The 19,909-nt window shown below is 42.1% G+C and overlaps 1 protein-coding gene across 1 annotated transcript in view; it reads right to left on the reverse strand.

The window, feature by feature from the left end:
• UMODL1 (uromodulin like 1) overlaps positions 1-8,620 on the reverse strand; it is a 65,182-nt gene extending 56,562 nt beyond the window's left edge. Inside the window, exons 1-2 of the mRNA XM_037889709.2 lie at positions 8,406-8,620; positions 3,782-4,024 (exon numbers count right to left, since the gene is read on the reverse strand). Coding sequence (XP_037745637.2) covers positions 3,782-4,024; positions 8,406-8,502 — 340 coding nt within the window. The 5' untranslated portion in view covers positions 8,503-8,620. The remainder of the gene's footprint in view (positions 1-3,781; positions 4,025-8,405) is intronic.
• Positions 8,621-19,909: the final 11,289 nt, after the last annotated feature.

The raw sequence follows: 19,909 nt of genomic DNA on the forward strand, positions 1-19,909 counted from the left end.
AAGGTTGTCTGTGCAATCTTAATGCGGCCCCTTTGTGCATATTTATCTATTATGATACAGTCTTTAATTATGTGATCCAATACTATTTTTCCACAGGACTCCTTTCTCAGTCAGCGCACAGAGTGGATAGTGCTCACTCACTTCATGAGCCGCTGTTCAGTATTTTCTTCTACCCTCATCGTTCAATGTGTGGCCTATTTACTGCATACTATTTACACTCTGCTCTGAAGACAGAACTATTGATTTCCTCAGGGGCTTGTCTATGGCGCTCATTACTATAGCATGGGTGCATCACAAATATTAATTCATTTACTTTTGCAACACCCTTGTGAGGTGGGTGGGCTAGTAATATCTCCATTTTACAAATGGGAAACTTAAGTCACAAAGAGATTAAGGTCGAAAGTATCCACTCTTTTTGGGTGCCCAATCTGAGAGGCCTAGGACCTGATTTTTCAGAGTATGTAGCATTAGACACCATTTCTTATGTTCAAAGTGCAGCTCCCATTGACTACACTTGCAGCTGTGAGTATTCATCTCTTCTGTAAATCAGATCCCAGGGTCTCAAGTCAAGCACCCAGAAAATAAGGAACACACTGTTAGTGACGACCTTTGAGAAGTCTGGCTTAAGTGGCTTGCTCAGCACCTCATGGGAACTCTGCAGCACAGGAAGGGATAGAATCCAATTCTTCAGGGCAACATTCAACTGCTTGAACCATGAAACTATCCTTTCCCGTCCCACAGTCCCCTGCCTTGTTCACGACACACCTTCCAACTTCTACAACAAATAAAGCAGAAGTCCAACAGACAACAGTGTCTTTTACTACACAACTCTGATTCCTCCCCAGAGCTGGTCCATCTCATGTACTAAATGAGGCAGGGGTCCTGCGGAAAAAATAGTAAGTGATCATGTAATTAAAAACTCTTTTCTAACTCATACCCATAAGGGAGCCAAACATAGATTGCACAAGCAACTTTCATTCTGGCATTTCCTAACTTCTGAGTTCTTGACTTTGCAACCATATTATTGTTCTTTTAACATCTTTTCTTGCGTGTATAATATTGTCACAAGGGTGCAATTAACATTCAAAGGAGCTACTGAAGAAACCATACCAGTCATGTACTCCTAACCCTGCCCTCCACCCAAGTGTTAAACAGAGAAAGCCCCTGGGCCTGCCTTCCCAGGCAGAGGGATTTGATTGCTTATAAAAAGTAAAGGTGGGAAAATGGACAGGAATAGGTTGCACTCCAAGGCTAAGCACATAGAGAAAGCCACTGTGGATAACATGAGGGAAAAAACAATAGTCCAGTGGCATGCAGTGCAGTAATTCCAGCACTTCCAAATGTCCTCCTTTCATCATTTATTTAAGAGTTTGTCTAGACAGTGCATTACAATTCATGGAATTTATGACTAATGTCCTGAAAAGCACAGTAAAACGCCTGAATAATCTAATGCCAGAAATCATCTAGAAATTATGCAAATTCTTTAGCTTGTTAAAATACCCCAAATTAATTTAAAAAGAATAGTCAAAATTATAGCATGCCATAAGCAAACATTTCCAGAGTATAGCTGTGCTAATTAATGGCATGGTGCTAATTAAAGGTTGGTTTGAGAACTGTATATCTAACCAGTGCAGGCGATTTCCATATATTTTAATATTGGTTTTGTTTTTAAAATTAAGTATATCATGGTAGATGTTGTTTGCACTAACACTGCTACATCTGAACTGTTAGTTAAAGAAGCTTTTTGTTTTTAAAATATACATTAATTGCGCAGGATATTTTTCAAAAGAGACTAGGGATTTTGAATGCCTACATTTTTGAATGTCCAACTGAGGCTCTTTAAAAGGGCCTGATTTTCAGAAATGTGCATCCATCCCAAAACAGAGGCACCCAAAAACCACTAGTCACTTTTCAAACTCTTGGCCAAAATTAATTTTTGTTGGTTTGTGCTATATAAATAAATATCAACTATCCCTGACTGCTACTCCGCCATGCCATTATTTGGTTAATTTTTTACACTGTAGAAGTGGTTCTTGAAGGAGGGATTTGATCTACAGTAGTTTTCCACCAACCTGATGTTACTGCCTGGAAATTTTGTATAACCAACAGTAGTTTTCCACCAGCCCAAAGATACTGTCTGGAAATATTACAGTCGGTGGCCAAATTCTGCATTGATTTACACCCTGTACAAAAGACTGAAGTCAACAGAATTGCATGAAGGAATAAGTCAGGGAAGAATTTGTGTCTCACTATGCTTTTTTTCCCTTAGATTATTTTAAGAAAAAGGTGGGTTAACAAACACAGAGACCACTTTTATGTTCCAGTTATTTCAACTGAAAAGAGTGATTTAATAAGCAATAAATGATCGACAACTTGCATAAACCGTTTGCAGTGTATGATATGGGATGGATTTTCAAATGCACCTCGGTGACTTAGAGCATAAGGGCTTGTGTACACAAGAAAGTATAGTATAACCAGAATCATCTTTTAAACCAATATAGTTAAACCAGTGCAAAAGGCTGTGTGGACACATTTCAGTATTAAAGTGGCTTATTTCAGTTTAATTAACTTAAAGTCAATTAGGAACAGGTTAATTAAACGGAAATAAGCCACTTTTATCACCAAAATTAGTGCCCACACAAACGTTTGCACTGGTTTAACTATATAGGAAAGCCACACCTTAAGTTATACCAGTACTTTCTTGCGTCTTCGAAGTCCCACTGAAAGCCAATGATACTTGTGCTCTCAAGTCACGGGGGTATGTCTACACTGCAGCTGGGAGCATGCCTCCTAGCCTGGCTAGACAGACACGCCCTCTCACTCTTTGATCTAGCATGTTAAAAATAGCATTGTGGATGTTATGGCATAGGCATCGGCTTGGGCTAGCCACCTGAGTAAAAGCCCACCCAGATACCTGGGTCCATACGCAGGTAGCTAGCCCATGCTGCAAAGGCTGCACTGCTATTTTTAGCACACTAACTCAACCCCTGCTAGTGCACATCTGTCTTCCCGAGCTGGGAGGCTGCAATGTAGACATACCCTTAAGTACTTTTGAAAATCCCACCCACTGTCTCTAAGGAACTCAATGTATCTGTAACCTTCGGGAGCTTTTTAAAACATGGATTTATTGTTGACAACAAGCAGCCCTGTGCAAAATGTTCAACGTGGTCTGACGGCAGGTGAAACGTATCAGATTTGGAGTTTTGTTACAAACCAGAAAGTCAGATCAGATTCAGTGAAAGGTTCACTGCATTTTCCAACTTTTCAAGCAAACCTGGGGACAACTTGTGGATTCATGAAGAAGTCATGACAGCAGGCAGCCGCTGCATAAGTTTTCCTTTGAATTTTTAGGTTCATTTGAACTCAAAATTCAAAGCACAACTTGAAGAGGGCCGGGAATTGCCATGGCTCCAAATTCAAGCAAATATTAAAATAAGTCCTTGTGAAATTAAACCGGCATGTTTCCAGCAGTCCTGACTGATAGCCCTGTAAAATGAAGGCATACACACAACAGGTACAGCACCAGGCAATGACTGTGCAAGCTACTCCACACTGCTCTACTAATGTGCACCAACCCTGACACATACAAAGACAAGCTGTAGGAGTGGCAAAGTAATGCATTTCCAAAATGGACATTTTGAACCAAATTTACCGATGACCTACTGATGCAACTCAGCGGTTGCAATGGACTGGCACCAGCAGTGAACTTGGCCTTTTGAGTCAAAATCTACAGTCACCTAACAAAAGGAATATTTATTTAAATAATTATTCTAATACTTACATAAAGTGCAATAGAACCCAACTTGTTCATACCCTTCACAGCAATCTGTAAAATTCATAATCTCAGGGACTTCAATGATGTGATACTGAGTTTTATAAGACATCTTAGGACAAACCATCCACGGAATCCATCCTCCACAAGAAGTGTGTTTCTCATATGACTTTTGGTAGGCAGCCATTTTAGACACAGTTTTAGTCATGCTATAGTTGCACAGATGGTAGCCTAGCAAGGAGAGGCCTTTTTCTAAAAAATAGAAAAAATTAAAAAATCAGGGTTAGCTGCTAGCATTACAGAATGAGTTTCCTTCAGTGTTTAGATGTAAACTGGGTTATGATATAAGAAAAAAGAGCCATTTAATGAATGATTGATTCTCAGAAAGGCCATTATTAGAAAGAATGTTACTGGAGAAAGTGGACAGGTGAAGTTTGCTGATGGCAATTAGCAGTGGGAGTTTTTTTGGTTAATAAAAACTATGCAGTTTGTGAGAAGCTCCAGATAAACATAAATGCCTTGAGAGACTGGGCCGAACAATGGCAATATAACTTGAATAAATGTTATGGACATTAACAAAATTAGTCTAAAATTCACATGTGAGCTAAGGGACTCGGAACGTCTATGATTTTTCTGAGGAAAAAGACAGGGTTCATAGTGTCTGGAAACCTAGAAATCAGAGGTGGGAGAAGCTCATTAGGTTTTTTATTTTTCCTTGTGTGCTTCATCCCATCTTATTTTCAGTGCCTCAACAACATCCTTGAAAGACTATACTAGAAGACAAGAGCATGGTGACCCCACAACATTTGGAGACATCTTTCCGCTGACAAGCATTCCCAGAAGACCATGTCACTGGACTTTCTGTTTTACCCTTCTAATTTTTTAGTGGCTCATCAATATAAATCCTATGAATCAGACCCCAGCTGTTATAAATTTGCAGAGCTCCACTGATTTCAGTGAAGCTATGCCAATTTATACTGAGGTTGAAAATCTGACCCTATGTCTTTTGAGACCTGAAATCAGTTTAGATGAGGGTAAATTTAACAGGGGTAAAATGGCCTCCATAAAGGCATGTGTTAAATTAAGCCTCAAATCTCTGCTGCTTAGGCCCTGGCCTTGATCTGAGCAGTCATCTTCAAAATCTGAAACAGGCCTGCTGTAGAAGGAAAACAACAGAGATGAGCTAGCATGGATTAATGGGAGGTTGTTGATGAATTGCATTTGATGTGGGATCCACAAAAAGAAAGATTACAGATCATGACAAGTTTTCCTTAATGACACAACCCAAAATTTGCTCCCAATTAGAGGGACAGATAACTTGAGAGAGAAGTATTTTGTTTTTATGCTGTCTCAAGTAAAGGCTTAGTGGTGATGCTTGGCTAAAGTCTTTGTTTTATTAAAGTAGAAGTTATGACCGATACAATTATAATGTGTGTCTGTGTATTATAGATCGCTTTATAAAAGAGGATCTTTTCAGTCCTCAATCCTGAAAAACCCTTATGCGTGTGCTTGCCTTTACTCTCAATGGGACTACTCATGTGAGTAAAGTGCTGCACATTCAGAAATGCTGGCAGCATCAGGGCCTTCCTACGGATGGAATTGGTATTTATAGTATTTTCAGCGGACTTATTTCAGATTATGAGAAAACAGTTTTAAACATTCAAATACTTAATTTGATAATAAAATCAACTGACTTATCTGAAAAGCTTAATGGGTGAATCCCAATCACGTGCAACAAAATGAAAGTATCAAGAGGGGTCATTAAAAAAAGGTAGACTAGCAAGGCAAATGAAATATGGTATTTAATTAGAGTAAAATTGTAAGTAATTTTATTTAGGGTTGTGTGATAGGCAACATGATTTCCTCTTGAACTTTTATAAAAATGGGAGGGGTGACATTTGGAAATGTGAAAAGAATAATCAGATAAATACATTTATACTGGTATAACTTTACACACAGAGAAAGATGGAAGGGGCTTTTAATAAGTTAAATGTGAAGTGGATACAGAAATCAAAGTGTGGTGGGGCTGCACCTTTCAGGGCTCTCAGAGAACTGTGGTCAGCCAAACAGAGAGAATGAAGCAAGAGAAGCATGCAATCAAAATATGTACAGTACAAATGACTCAGAGATGACAAAAAAATACATAAACTAATCCAGTGTAAAAATTTTAGATGCTGGACCTTATACATCACATTTTCAAACACACACACACCCCAAAAAACACGCTCACCACATTTGTAAGCAAACAGTACCCTGTATTTGTGCGCACATAAATGTATAATTGAAAATTTGGTGGGTTCATTTTTAAGAGGTCTGTTTGGAAAGCTGGAACTGAGGGCCAGATCCTCAGCTAGTGTAAGTCAGTGTATATCCACAGAATTCAATGGAGCGCCACTGACTTACATCCATGAAGGATCTGGCCACAGACCACTTGTCTGATTGTGAGCAATTCATTTAATCTCTCTCTCTCTCTGCCTCAGTTCTCCAGCTATAAAACAGGGATAATGCTACCTGACTCGGGTGTTGTGAGCATAAAATAATTATGGCATTCAGACTTTACTGGGATGGAGGGGGCCATACATATAAATGGAGTCTGCTCCTCGGTTTCATAGATCAAAATTGTGATGTTCAAGAATTGCAGTGTTACAATTTAAAATGTTAGGATTGTGTGGGCTGTTCTGCATGCCCCCAGCCACCCCCATCACCATGACAACAGAGCTCAGATCTCACTGTGATGAGTGTGGTATAAGAACCTGAACAGAACAGCACAATGAGATAAGAGGAAGGTTAAAGATATATGTCCTCACATCCAGAGCTGAAAAGACAGTCTAAAGATATCATTACAAATCTAAAGCTTCCAGGGCAACCAAAACCAGTTTGGGATTTGTAGCAACATTCAACATATATACTGATATGAAATCTAGAAAGTAAAATGGTACAGATGTTTGAAAACCAAGTGAAAGTATATAATTAAAAAGCACTGATGTCAGGCCAGATGTATGCAATTCAATTTTATGGCTATTTCACTAGGCATGGGATGAAACTGCCAGAGCCAAGAAAGCAGGTTTGAGGGATTCCCATGAGAGTGTAGAAAGATGCACTTCTAAAGAGACTGAACCAAAGCTAACAGAAGCAAGCACCATTCCAGCTTCTCTTTCTCTGAAGCTAGATCAGGCCCACAGTGCAGTCTAATTTAAAATAAGGCTTGTTACTATGAGAGCTCAGTTCTCTGGGGACAGCAGTTTCTCCTGAGCACTGTGGCTTAGCACAATTTGGTCTGTTCAGCAAATTGGCATTCTTTGCTCATTAGCTCCCAATCAGCAGGAATTAAAGTGTACTGGACGTGTTTCTGCCAACTCACAATTGAAATTACTAGCAAAGCAGATAATCATCTGAAGTTACTTCTGTTACATTAGATCTGTCATCTTTGAGCATTTCAGTTTCCATTTTAGCAATCTCAAGCATGGGCAGGCAAAGTACGAAGCTATTATGCTAAAGGAACAACAGCAAAAGCATCAATGTGACTATTTTATTATAAGAGGTGAGCTGCATTAGTTAGTCAGTATTCAGCTCAGACTCTGAATTAGGAATAGGCTGTGTTTTGATTTCATGGTCAAGACCAATCAGGCCTGGTATATGGGATCATTGTCAAATTTACCAGTGCCAAAAACTTCTGAGTTGTTCATGCTAGATTTTCATCCAAAATTGTGGAAAACTCACAAGATCAACTGTTGTCATGTTGGGCTGAAATTTGCAAGAATGCTTGAGATCAAAAGCCAACCATGAACTAGAGACAAAGTCCTTAATTGCTTTGATGTGACCTACAATTAAACCCATGTGGGTGGGTCCTCATCAAGGGGATTCAAACAACTGCTCTATCCTCCAAAATTTGAAAAGATTTGAATGAAAGGTTCTGTTTTCTAGGCTTTCATATCTGAAAACCTCAAACATTTTTTTGAAGCGAGCACAAAAAGATCTCTGTATCTTCAGCCTTTTCCCCCTTCTGTAGGGGGAGTTTTTAAAATGTGATTTTTGGTAAGGTTATTGAGGAAAAATCCATGTTTAAGAAATGGGTTATATATTTTGGCTCAGAATTTCAAAGCCACCGAGGCAATTTTTAAAAAATACAACAACAAAACCCCAGCCAAAAATTAAAAGCTGTTCAAATCTAAATAAATAATGAATTAGTCTAGAAATTAAGAGTAAACTAGGAATTAAAACTGGTGCTCCAAAGCCAGAAATTTTCATGGTTACTTGGTTGGATTATTCCCATTCACAGCCAATAACTGAGGGTGAGAGTTAAAGATGTGCCATCTACGCTCTCGCCTTTGCCACCTCATACCTCTCTAGAAGTTTGCTAGTTTTAATTTTTAGATACTCCTCAAGACAAGGAAAAGGATTTTTCATTAAAATCGGCACATGACTGAGTATAAAGCTGCAGTTTGAGCCTCTCTTTTCTGGCTAACGGGAAATGACAGGTTTTCTTAATTGGGGGATTCTTATGTGGTCAATGAGACATAGCTGGGTTTCTATAGAGCAGAAACAATCACTGGTTCATTTAGCGTAAAGGGACATCTCATCATATCCAAACTAAAATACCCAACATTTCTCAGCTTCATCGTGCATTACTCACCTGTAAAGACATTTTCTTTCCCTTGCCCTGTGGCTGTCCAGAGAATGAAGACAGAAATAACAATGATCCTGGTCATTGTACCAGCAAAGATTGGCATCGCTCTTCTTATTTCTTTGTTCCCAGGGAACAAAAACCCAGTTGTTATTACATCCAGATTTTTGGAATAAGGAAAAATTTTCCTCTGTTTTTCTCCTTTGCAAATGGGTGATGACAACTGGCTTCTGAACAAAGAGAAAATCCAATGGGTATTTCACCTGTGTAGTCTCATTAATGCTTTCCCCATGGAACCCTTGCATCTCAATTACCGAGCCTACCAGTGCACAGCTTGAACCATCCAATGCAGTCATTTACCAAACAAGATATTAGAAAAACTGCTGCACTGGTCCACGTCTCTCCTTCTGAGCACTAACCCCCTTCTGTGCCTTGAACATCAGACAGACGGGAACCAGGTCTCACACACTTGACTCTACCTCAGCATTCATTTTAAAACCAATTTTGATTCTGGCCAAATCAGAGCTGATGTTATATTATAGTTCACATCTGGAAATTATTGGCCTCCGAGATTCTGCTTCTTGAAGTCAAAGTGATTAAAAATAACTGGATATGTTAAAATAATGCTTCCCTCCTAACTTTAAGCTTCCTCCTTGGCTGCTTTTAGTGCCTCCCTCATTTTGTCGTGACCCCACTGTCACGCATGTTGCTGGCCGAGTGAGAGCTAGAATAGGGCTGGGCAGCGATAGGGCAGGATCAGGTTATATATAAGCAAATTTGGGCATCCAGAACCCCTTTCTTTTCACCATCTAAAACAGGAATGTAAATTGCAAAGACAAATGGATCCACACCCTTCAAACACAGGGTGCACATTTCAATGTGCAAGCATAGAAATTGTTCTCTCTCTTTTATTGAAAAACAAAGAAACAAAAAAAACCCCACAAATCCTCACTAATGAAATGTTATAACTGAGATTTCAGAATGAAGCCTGGAAAGTTAGTTATGGTTATGGTATGCCTACACCACACAGATATATTAATACATAAATACAGTAGAACACCAGAGTTACGAACACCAGAGTTACCAACTGACCGGTCAACCACACACTTCATTTGGAACCAGAAGTACATAATCAGGTACCAGCAAGGGGGTGGGGGAAGCAAATGCAGTACAGTACTGTGTAAACTACTAAAAAAATAAAGGGAGAGTTTAAAAAAAAGATTTGACAAGGTAAGGAAACTGTTTCTATGCTTCTTTCATTTTAATTAAGATGATTAAAAGCAGCATTTTTCTTCTGCATACTAAAGTTTCAAAGCTGCATTAAGTCAATGTTCAGTTAACTATTTAAAGAACAACCATAATGTTTTGTTCAGCGCTACGAACATTTCAGAGTTCCGAACAACCTCCATTCCCAAGGTATTCGTAACTCTGACATTCTACTGTAATGTCATATAGCAATAGTACCAATTACTACCAGTGCTTAAGAGAACCAGGTAAAGTTTCTATGGTGACCACAATTGTGAATTTTCCAATTTGTGTGTGTTTAAGATCTCAGCCACAACAATGCAACCATACATCTTTGGACAATTACCTTGTTAGACCACTCAAGCTAAATCGGTTTAGGCCTCCAGGTAACACGCAGAGGCAATGAGTGATCCAATAAGTAATTTATTTCCCTCTGACTCAGTACTGAGCCAGAGCTCCAGCATAGTATTGAGGAAACCTAGCTGCTGTTGGCTCTACCCATCTGTTTTGATGCATGAGATTTAAAAACTTAGAGCAGGTTGGGAAAAAAATTGCCTAGAAAATTGAGACCAAAATGAAAAAAATTCATTTTCATCTAAACTTCCCACTAAAAATTTTGTTTTTTTCGTGGAAACTCAAATATCAAAAAAAAATTCAGCCCCAAAACAATCTTTTGAGTTGGAAATGCTGACACAGTGTCTCATGGGAGTCGTAGTTTGGGTGCCTCATGCTCCCATTCTTCTCTGTAGGCCAGGCTCCCTCGTTGGGCAACGGCTCCCATGATGCACTATGGTGTCTCCTCTTAGAGATGGGAGGCCGTGCATTATGAGAATCCCTCAGCACCATGCAGCATGGTCGTCTGGCCAGGAAGCCCAGCCCACAGAGGAAAAAGAGGATGCAACTGAACTACAACTTCCATGAGGCACCCTAAGCATAATTTCCAAATAGAAATATTTTGGGATTGGGGTGTTCATTTTTTCACTAAAAAGCCAACATTTCCCGCTGAAAGTAGACTCTTTGTGAAAAAATTTTGTTTTGCCAAAAGCTCAATTTTCTGTCAAAAAATGTTGACAGAAAAATTATAACTAATCCTAATAGAACTTAAGTCCTGACTTATGGTCATTAAAAACTCCATAGTACTTTTGGAAGAATAGAGAATGTTCTATGCAATGTCCTGGAAAGATTCAAATGTAGGTAATTACATTCTGCCAACCTATATTTCCACTGTGGTTTCAAGTACATGTGGTATTCCTCACTTACTAACCTAGACTGTCGTATAGTGTTGCTTTAAAACAGCCAGAGTATTCCAGAGTTGGCTGCGTAACAACTGTCACCTTATCCATCTCTGACTTCTGAACCTAGAATTTCTGTAGCTAAAGCATGAGCCTCTGTATCTTGCAGTAGAGAACTAATGCTCCCAATTCTGAAAAAACTTAGGCACATGCTTGAATTTAAGCTTATGAGTATTGAGTAAGCACATTAACTGGGGTCACTCACATGCCTAAAGTTGAGCACATGGGTAAGGCTTTCCAGGATCACAGCTGAAGCCTCTTGCTGGCAGCTGTAGAAGGCTGATATCCTCTGTTGGCCAGGCATTTAACAGTCTGTTAAAACAGCATGTCGGCGGTGGATGAAATGACTCCAGGTACATAAACAAAAACCAATCCATCCTGAAGTCCTTACCTGACAAAATTCCCATTAAAGTCAATGGAAGTTTTGCCTAAAAATGAATACAAATTGAACATGGACTCCAGGATTTGTCCTATAGCTTGTTCTGGGGCCCTATGATTCACATTTCCAGAGTTTCTTATGTGATATTACTGTTTAGACACACACAACTTTTATTTTCAATAATGCCTAAACCCAGCTATGGAGATCACAGAGGCCCTGTAAGATACTTAAGTACGAGTCTAATGTTAATTAAGCATGTGAATCACCCTTTCAAAGCCAACAGGGCTACTCACCTGCTTAAAAGCTAGACACGTACCTTGATGAACTGTGGTTAGAATGAAGAGATTGAGAAAGACCTGCTAGGCCATCTAGTCCATTACACAAACGGTATGAACTGTGCGTAGTTTTTAGCATTTTAAAAGAAAACTGTCCTGAGAATAGGAGTACTTGTGGCACTGTCCTGAGAATAGGCATCCAATTTCAAATCTTTCAAAAGTCTTCTCGCAGAGATTCCCATAGTGCTTGGTGACTGTGTTACCTTTAAGAAGATTCTTCCTATCCCAGGAGGAAACATTAGGGTGACCATAGGTCCCATTTTGGCCAGGACAGTCCCTTTTCTAAGACCTGTCCCAGCTGTCCCAACTTTTCTGGCAATGTGGGCATTTGTCCCGTTGGCTCTTGCCAACTTGATCAAGTTGCAAATGCCCGCTTTTGTCCCAAAAATGGGGTGCGGTGTGGAGGAGCATGTGAGGGGCAAGTGGAGATGCCAGCCACGTACATGGAGGAGGCTGGGCTGGAGGGGGAGAGGAGGAAGGGTTCTAGTGGGGGGAGGGGGCCAGCAGGGTTCCAGCGACAGCCTCGAGTAGGGGGCCAGCAGGGTTTGAGTGACCAGTGACACCCTCCAGCCAGGGGCCAGCGGGGTTCGAGTGACCAGAGACAGCTTCGAGCAGGGGGCCAGCAGGGTTTGAGTGACCAGTGAGAGTCTAGGGGAGACGCCTTGGCCAAGCAGCTGGGGATAGCCCCAAGGGCCGGGGGGTGGGAGGCTCAGGCGAGGAGCTGGGGCCTGCCTTGTGCAGGGGCGTGGCCTTGAACCAGCCCGCTCAGTGTCCGGTTTTCCCTTTGGGAAATACGGTCACCTTAGGCAACTTGTGTGCTTTGTATTGCTGCAGTTTTTATAGTGAGTTGTGCTTGGTTTAGTGACAACAAGTAAATAGAGAGTGACTCCTACAGCTTAGTTAAGCACATTCATCAGCCATTTGGGAAGATTAAATATTTTTATAAACAAAGGTTGACAAGCATTTCATAGAATCATAGAATATCAGGGTTGGAAAAGACCTCAGGAGGTCATCTAGTCCAACCCCCTGCTCAAAGCAGGACCAATCCCCAATTTTTGCCCCACATCCCTAAATGGCCCCCTCAAGGATTGAACTCACAACCCTTAGTTTAGCAGGCCAATGCTCAAACCACTGAGGTATCCCTATACATTTTGTGTTCAGACCTAGGCCATTTTTCCCTGTTCATTTCCCTCTCAGTCATGTGTTGTCCCTCAAGAGCCTAATGGAAAGATTGCTAATTACCCCTTTGCGGGAGGGAAAAGAGAAAAAGTATGCAGTGGAATGAAAGCTCTCACTCTGGTCTTCCAGCAGTGTGTGGTGGCAAACTCTGGGAGGAGCTCATTTTAAGGGCTCAATCTATAACATTTGCAGCTGCTCAAGTATCCTGCCTGCTTTGTTGATATTCTCTGCAATTACATTTCTAGTGTATTAATTTGGCCAAATAGATACAATTTGCCCAAGGATGGGCTAACTGTGCCATGTAAAACCAGGGCAAAAATAAATGAATGAATTAAATTAAGGGGTAAAGAAGCAGGTTGTTTCAGAGGGGGAGCACTGCATTTGAATCTCCTAGGTTGGGAGGTTATAATAATTTTACGGAGGCTGAAAAGTGACTTTTCCATTATAATTTATATGTACTTACTTCTTTTGACACGTTTAGCTTTTATTTTAACTAGTGCTTCTGAAAAGGGCGTATAAACCTATTCCCTTGTTTGGGCCAGGCATTTGATTGCAGAAGGTCAATTGATCTAATATTCACTTTACTCTAGAATTACTTATTTTGTATTTCAATTAGTAACAGCTACTTGAAATATCCTTAGGAGCCATGCTCTGTATGTGACAAGACATTGAGTGGTTTACACATTTAGACCCCAAAAAACTGGACCGTGCCCATGGGTTTCAGAGGAACCCAATAAAGGCCTTTACATACTACAGGGACGGATGTTGTTTTGTAACTAGTTTGACAGCCTCATCTGGCTAGAGCTGGTAGGAAATTTTCAAACTAAACAGTTTGTCATAAAATGTCAATTCATTGAAACCAAAACGTTTTGTGGAAGTGTGTCAATTTCAATTAACTGCTGGCAAAACTGGTTTCTTGCTAGCTCAGCTGGAGAACTGCCGAGGAGCTGGGCTCCGAGGAGCCACTGGCCCCACTCTGAAGATCACCTGTGAACTGGGGACCATAGGACTCCCAGGGTCTGCAGCTGTCCCACCATGTAGACTCTCTGAGGGTCAAAGACCCCAGGGCTTCCAGGCTCCCTGCCATGGAACTGGGAGCCTGGAAGCCCTGAAAGCCACAGCTGAGCTGGGAATCTTGGAGCTTGGGCTCCCAAGCTGAATGGCTTTAAACTCCCGCTCTCCTGTTGGTAATAGCTCACCTTACCTGATCCCTCTCTGGTTACAGTGTGTATGGTAACACCCATTGTTTCATGTTCTCTATGTATATAAATCTCCCCGCTGTATTTTCCACTGCATGCATCCGATGAAGTGAGCTGCAGCTCACGAAAGCTTATGCGCTAATAAATTGGTTAGTCTCTAAGGTGCCACAAGTCCTCCTGTTCTTTAAATGAATGGTTTCAATTATTTTGTAATGAAATAATTTCAGATTTTCCCTTCTGAGAGAAGTTTTGAATTTTCTCTTTTTTGTTCCAAAATTATTCAGAATTTCCAATGGAATGAAAATTCTGACTTTTTATCTGCCCTTCATCTAACCCAGTTAGTACAAACTGGGTTGAATTGTGTCTGTAACAAGGTCACCGCCTAAACACAGAGTACCCCCTTCATTAGATGGAGTAGCTCTGCACCACCCCTGCCTCAGTTTACGCTTTTGGGGGTCTCCTTGAAAATCTCCACAGCCAGGTTTTGCTGTTACAGTGACTTGGCCCTCCAGCCAAGTCATTTAACAAAAAGTCCACCTTTTGGGGGGTACACCCATCCAAAAAGAGAAACACAAAAAATCAAGAGTTTATACCCCAGCCTCAAGCTGGGCCCAGCCCTTTCATCCTGAGGATCTGGTCTGTCTTCCACCCAGACACACACTTCACAGAGCCCTCTAGCTCAGTTTTCAACCTTTTCCAGGCTCTTTTCAATCTCTCCTCCACTGGCTCCTTTGGGTTGCTCTCTTCTCCTTTACTCAGCAACAATTCCCAGGGCTTCCTTTTAGAGTCTTCCTTCTCCTTCCCTAGAGGAAAAACAGCATCTCTAGGCCCTCCTATCTTTCTTAAGAGGCCTACTTAAGCCACTTGACTGCAAGTCATGTGACCTTGTTGTTTTTCACCACCTGCGGAGGCTAGCTAATTGTGTCACAGCTGAGGCCAAGGTCCATCTCCCCATAAAGATCCAGCCACTCTGTGACAGCATGTAATGCTTCCTGGGGGGTAACTCAGGGTTGTGAGGCATGTCAGTATCACCTGCCCTATGTGTGAGGAAGCCTTGTCAGCACCTGCCAGGGATCAGCTCCCCAATTCCACCAACACAAGCATTCCCCTCTAAGCGTTGCAGGACCTGCTTTCATTCTACAGGTTAGCAACAGGCACGCTCCAATCCTCAAGCTCTCTAAGTGTCTCCCCAGAGTGTCCAGTCTCTGGCCCACTGGACACTCTCAGTATTTGCTGATTCACTGCTCCCAGGGGAGCAGTACATTCCAGCTTATCAGTTCCACCTCAGATCACCGCTCTACCAAACACACACGGCACTGAGATTTGCTTATAATGAAATCAAGAATAAGTTTAACAACTCACAGAGATTCAAAGTAATAGCAAGAAGTAGTATTGGAAACAAATTGTTACATATAAAAGAAAGGTTTCAGAGTAGCAGCCGTGTTAGTCTGTATCCGCAAAAAGAACAGGAGGACTTGTGGCACCTTAGAGACTAACAAATTTATTTGAGCATAAGCTTTCGTGAGCTACAGACTAACACGGCTGCTACTCTGAAACCTGTCATTATGCAAGGCACTGAATTTAGCTGTATGGAGTGGAAATCCATCAACTTCATGAAAAAACTCATACAGAGGCATGCATCCGATGAAGTGAGCTGTAGCTCACAGAAGCTTATGCTCAAATAAATGTGTTAGTCTCTAAAGTGCCACATGTACTCCTTTTCTTTTATATAAAAGAAAGTCATAACACTCATTCAAGAGCTGAAACTTAATTAATGAGATACTCTCAAGTCTCACAGAGTTTGGTTCACGCAAAATCCTTGCAGCACTTTTCAGCCAGGCTTCGCTGTGATCCTCCTTTCATGAAAGTAAGGCCTGTTCTATGCTACAAAGTTAGGTCAGTGTAAGTTGCCTTGCGTCAATCTATTGATGCATGTGTCTATACTCAAACTTGCCTCCTGCCAACATAAGCACCCTGTTACGGCAACGCAGTAACACCACCTCCCTGAGTGGCACTGAGTGATGGTCGACGAACTGTGGTTGACGCAGTGTGAGTGTATACACTCTGTTACCTGTGTCAACCCTGTCAGTCCTTCAGTAGCTCTCCCACAATGTTTGACAACTGACGGCTCTGATCACAGTTGTGAACTCCACTGCCCCGGGGTCAGAGAAATGGGAAGACATACCACACCTTTTAAAACTCCTGTGTATTTTTGAAGAGCCTTTTCCTGATTGCCCAGCCTGGTGAGCACGCCTAGCAGCTCTCCATTGTTGTGTGCATTGTAGCTGACGATGCTGGCTACATGCTCCAGATGAGCTCCTGACTGGAGTAGACAGGAGATATTGGATCTCCTGGGCCTGTGGGGAGAAGAGGTTGTGCAAGTACAACAATGGATGAGTCATAGAAATGTGCTATGAGCAGATTGCATGGGGGAATCAGGAGAAGGGCTAGAACAGGGACCAGCAGCAGGGCTGCGTGAAAGTGAAGGAATTGTGTCAGGCATACTAGAAGGCCAGGGAGGCCAACAGTCGAACTGGTGGTGAGCTGCAGACCTGCCCCTTTTACAATGAGATTCATGCCATACTTGGAGGAGACCCCATGAGCACCTGGCAGAGTACTATACATACCTCCCAGAAGCTCAAGGCACAAACACCTGCCATGAACACTGAAGAGGAGGAGAATGGAGTTCCATAAGCCAGGACTCCACCGCAGTCTGGTCAGTCCCGGCAGCTGAGTATGGGTGAGCCCGATGCAGGGGAAGGAACATCAGGTAAGTGTGTGAATGTTTAAATGTACAGATGGTGCCTGACCCCACCTTAGCAGGACACAGGTATAGATTTTTCATCAATGTGCTCAACTAGAAGAAGTAGAGGTACAACAAATAGAGGTATGGTGAAATCTGCTTTTCATTCCCCTGCAGGGTAAACGGAGCAGTTTGTTTACCTACATTGGGATGTACCTTGAAATCCTCCTGAGAGATCTCAATGAAACTTCCATGGAGGCACTCTGTAATCCTCACCTGAAGATTTCTAGGGATGGCAGCATTATTTCCTCCTTTGTGCTAGGACACTTTCCCACACCATTCTGTGATGACTTTGGCAGGCACTTTTGCAGTAAACAAGTTAGTGGCATATAGGCCCAGGTGGCTTCAGGACACCAGCAGCAGCTGTGGTCTCTGTGCCTTTGTTACCCGCCGGAGTGAGATATCAACTGAAATCGCCACCGCCTATGGAAAATGGTGCCAGTATTCAGCACCATTGCCTGATGCTCATATTCATAGAAACAGGGGCTTAAACTGTATTGTTTCATGCAGCTGAACAACTCCTTCCTCATTCTCCCCCTCCTCTCCTGCCTCTGGTGGGCCAGACTCACCATGGCTTGGACTGGAGAACCGTACTGCGTGCTCCAAAGCTGAAGTTTCAATAAGTGTCTCTTGTTTAAAACTTTGGGGAGAACAAGGGAAGGATGTTCTGAAACTTCACGTCTGCTTTCCATTATGACCATAAATCCAATGATACATCTGTGTGTTTTAGCTGTAGCTGCTGTGGCCTTGAGGGGTTCCCCTTCACACACACTGAATGCCAAACTATGATAAGGAGGAGAAAGAGGAAGAGGACTCAGGAGGACATGTCCTCCAATATCTCACAAGGCAGTGCTGCATCTGACAGTGAACAGAGGGCCTGGATGGTGAACATTTCAGTCAGCCCAGATAGGGCAAAAGCAGACAGGAGAAAGACCCAGGAGTTCCAGAGGAATAGGAGTGGGAGATGCACCAAGATATAATGGGGCTTCTCCAACAGCAAACACCGATGCTGCAGACTGTGGGTGACCTACAGGTTCAATAAGCAGAGGCTCGCTGCCCTTTGCAGTCAGTGGAGAACTCCATTTTAGCACCTCCCTGCATCCCACAACAATCAATGGGGCATCAGGGGCCACATTCCTACTCCTATCCCTCCACACAGGGTGATAGTTACAAATCACAAATTCACATACACTGACCTGTGAAAGCCAGGGTTGGCGTTTATGTATAGCTGAAACAGACATGAATGTTCTTCCCCCTTGTTAAGTTCTGTTCCATTCATTTATTTCAGAAGTTTCTATTGTATTTGTTTTTCAATTGCAGAGAGGATTTTTGCACTGGTTTTGGTATGCACTAAAATCTGTTTTGTTGGAAAATAATTCATCGTTATGATGTCACAATGTATGCTGCAGAATGCTTAGCACTGCTGAAAACACCCACTACTGTTCTTGTGCAGAGCTCCAGAGCTCACAGGATCAGTGACAAACACAGCGTAATAATTATAATGTACAGAGAGCACCACAAAATGAATAGGTGCATTAACAGTGTTATATCATAGCTGTACAGCAAGCGCCACACCATTCCCTACAGCCCCCAGAACTTTAGGACCACAGCCCACCACACCACATTACTGTGGCCCATGGTTAAAGTGCTCTTTCAAGGCATGGTGAGAGAGTCCTGCCCACACAGTGAAATAATAGTGTTACAAACTGGTCACACAAAGACAACCACATACCAGCCGAGAGTGACACATGTTTAGCTGCCATGGTTACACACACCATGTTTAGAGCCAGCAACTGTTCACAAACTTAGTTAAAAGTTCTAGTGCAGACAGGAACTAAAGCTAAACATCTACTTTTCCCAAATACCTCCAGGACCCTCTACTGTCCGGAAGCCCCATGTTGTGAAGATACGGCCAGAGGCAGCAATACTTTAGCCCCGCTTCTGCACCAGGGAATCCTCCTGCAACCTCTTCAAGTTAAACCTGTCTTCTCCCTGCAGCTTAGTGGGGGACTGTGTTCTCTTTCCCTCTCCCTACTCAGAAATTCTCCTTTCCACTGCTGCACCCTTCACTTCATGAATGCCGCCGCCTTGCTGCCTCCTCTCCCTGACACTGTTTCAGCATTGCCAGCTCTCCTGTATGTGGTGGTTTTCTTAAAGCCCCAGCTCCTGGAGTTATGTGATTTCAGCAGGCTCTCTGGATTCATTGTGTGAAAAAGTAAGTTTCTAGCCCTTCAGGGTTGTGGGGGGGGAAGCTTAAAAATGTGATCCCTAAAGGTTCCAAAACCAGAAAGTGAATGGAGAGAACCCCCACATTATTATTTTTTAAATCTTGTAATTTTTAAGCCAATCTAATGTCTTTTGAACACTTGGGGTTGACAATACTGGTGCTGGTGCCTTCTGTTTTCCCTCTCGCACCTGTCCTGGGAGCACCCTGGTCCTTACTGTCCCTACTATTGCTGAGTCCCTTCTTCCCTCTCTCCACTACTTCCTGTTCCTCTTTGCAACAGCTCCACTTACTAACCCATTTCACTTGCCTGTTCCCCTCTGCCCCTCCCCTTACCCTGACTCCTCTTGAGCTCTTTTAGACCCCCGCACCAAGCACCTCCTTCCCTCCACCTTGTCCCTTTTCCCTCCCCCCACTGGTGTAAACACCAAGGAATGATAATTATTTAGACCAATATAATGGGGTAACAGGACAAAACTAAGAAAGGGAAATAACTGTCAGGAAACCCTTTCCAACAATGGAGTCTGTTAGGCTGTGGGATGACATTTAAAAATTAGCCTGCAAAAAGAACTAGAGTGTACTTTAGGGAATAATCATAAATTGGCAGAGAAATGGTCAAATAGCTCTTTTCCCATCTCTGGCTTCTCAATTCTATTTTTAGTTTAATATCACACAGCTCCAGTGAGAAGCCAAAACTAGTAGAGGAACTTGTTTTCATCAAGAGCGGCCTGATATTATTCAATGATAAATATGTTTGAATTTACCAGATATATTTGGCTGCAGCAGTAGGACGCCATCCTGCACCAGTGAGGTCAATTTTAATTTTGTTATTTACTTCAAGGGGAGCAGCATCAGAC

Source organism: Chelonia mydas, chromosome 1 (genome assembly GCF_015237465.2).
Source record: "Chelonia mydas isolate rCheMyd1 chromosome 1, rCheMyd1.pri.v2, whole genome shotgun sequence".
Classification (NCBI taxonomy): domain Eukaryota; kingdom Metazoa; phylum Chordata; order Testudines; family Cheloniidae; genus Chelonia; species Chelonia mydas.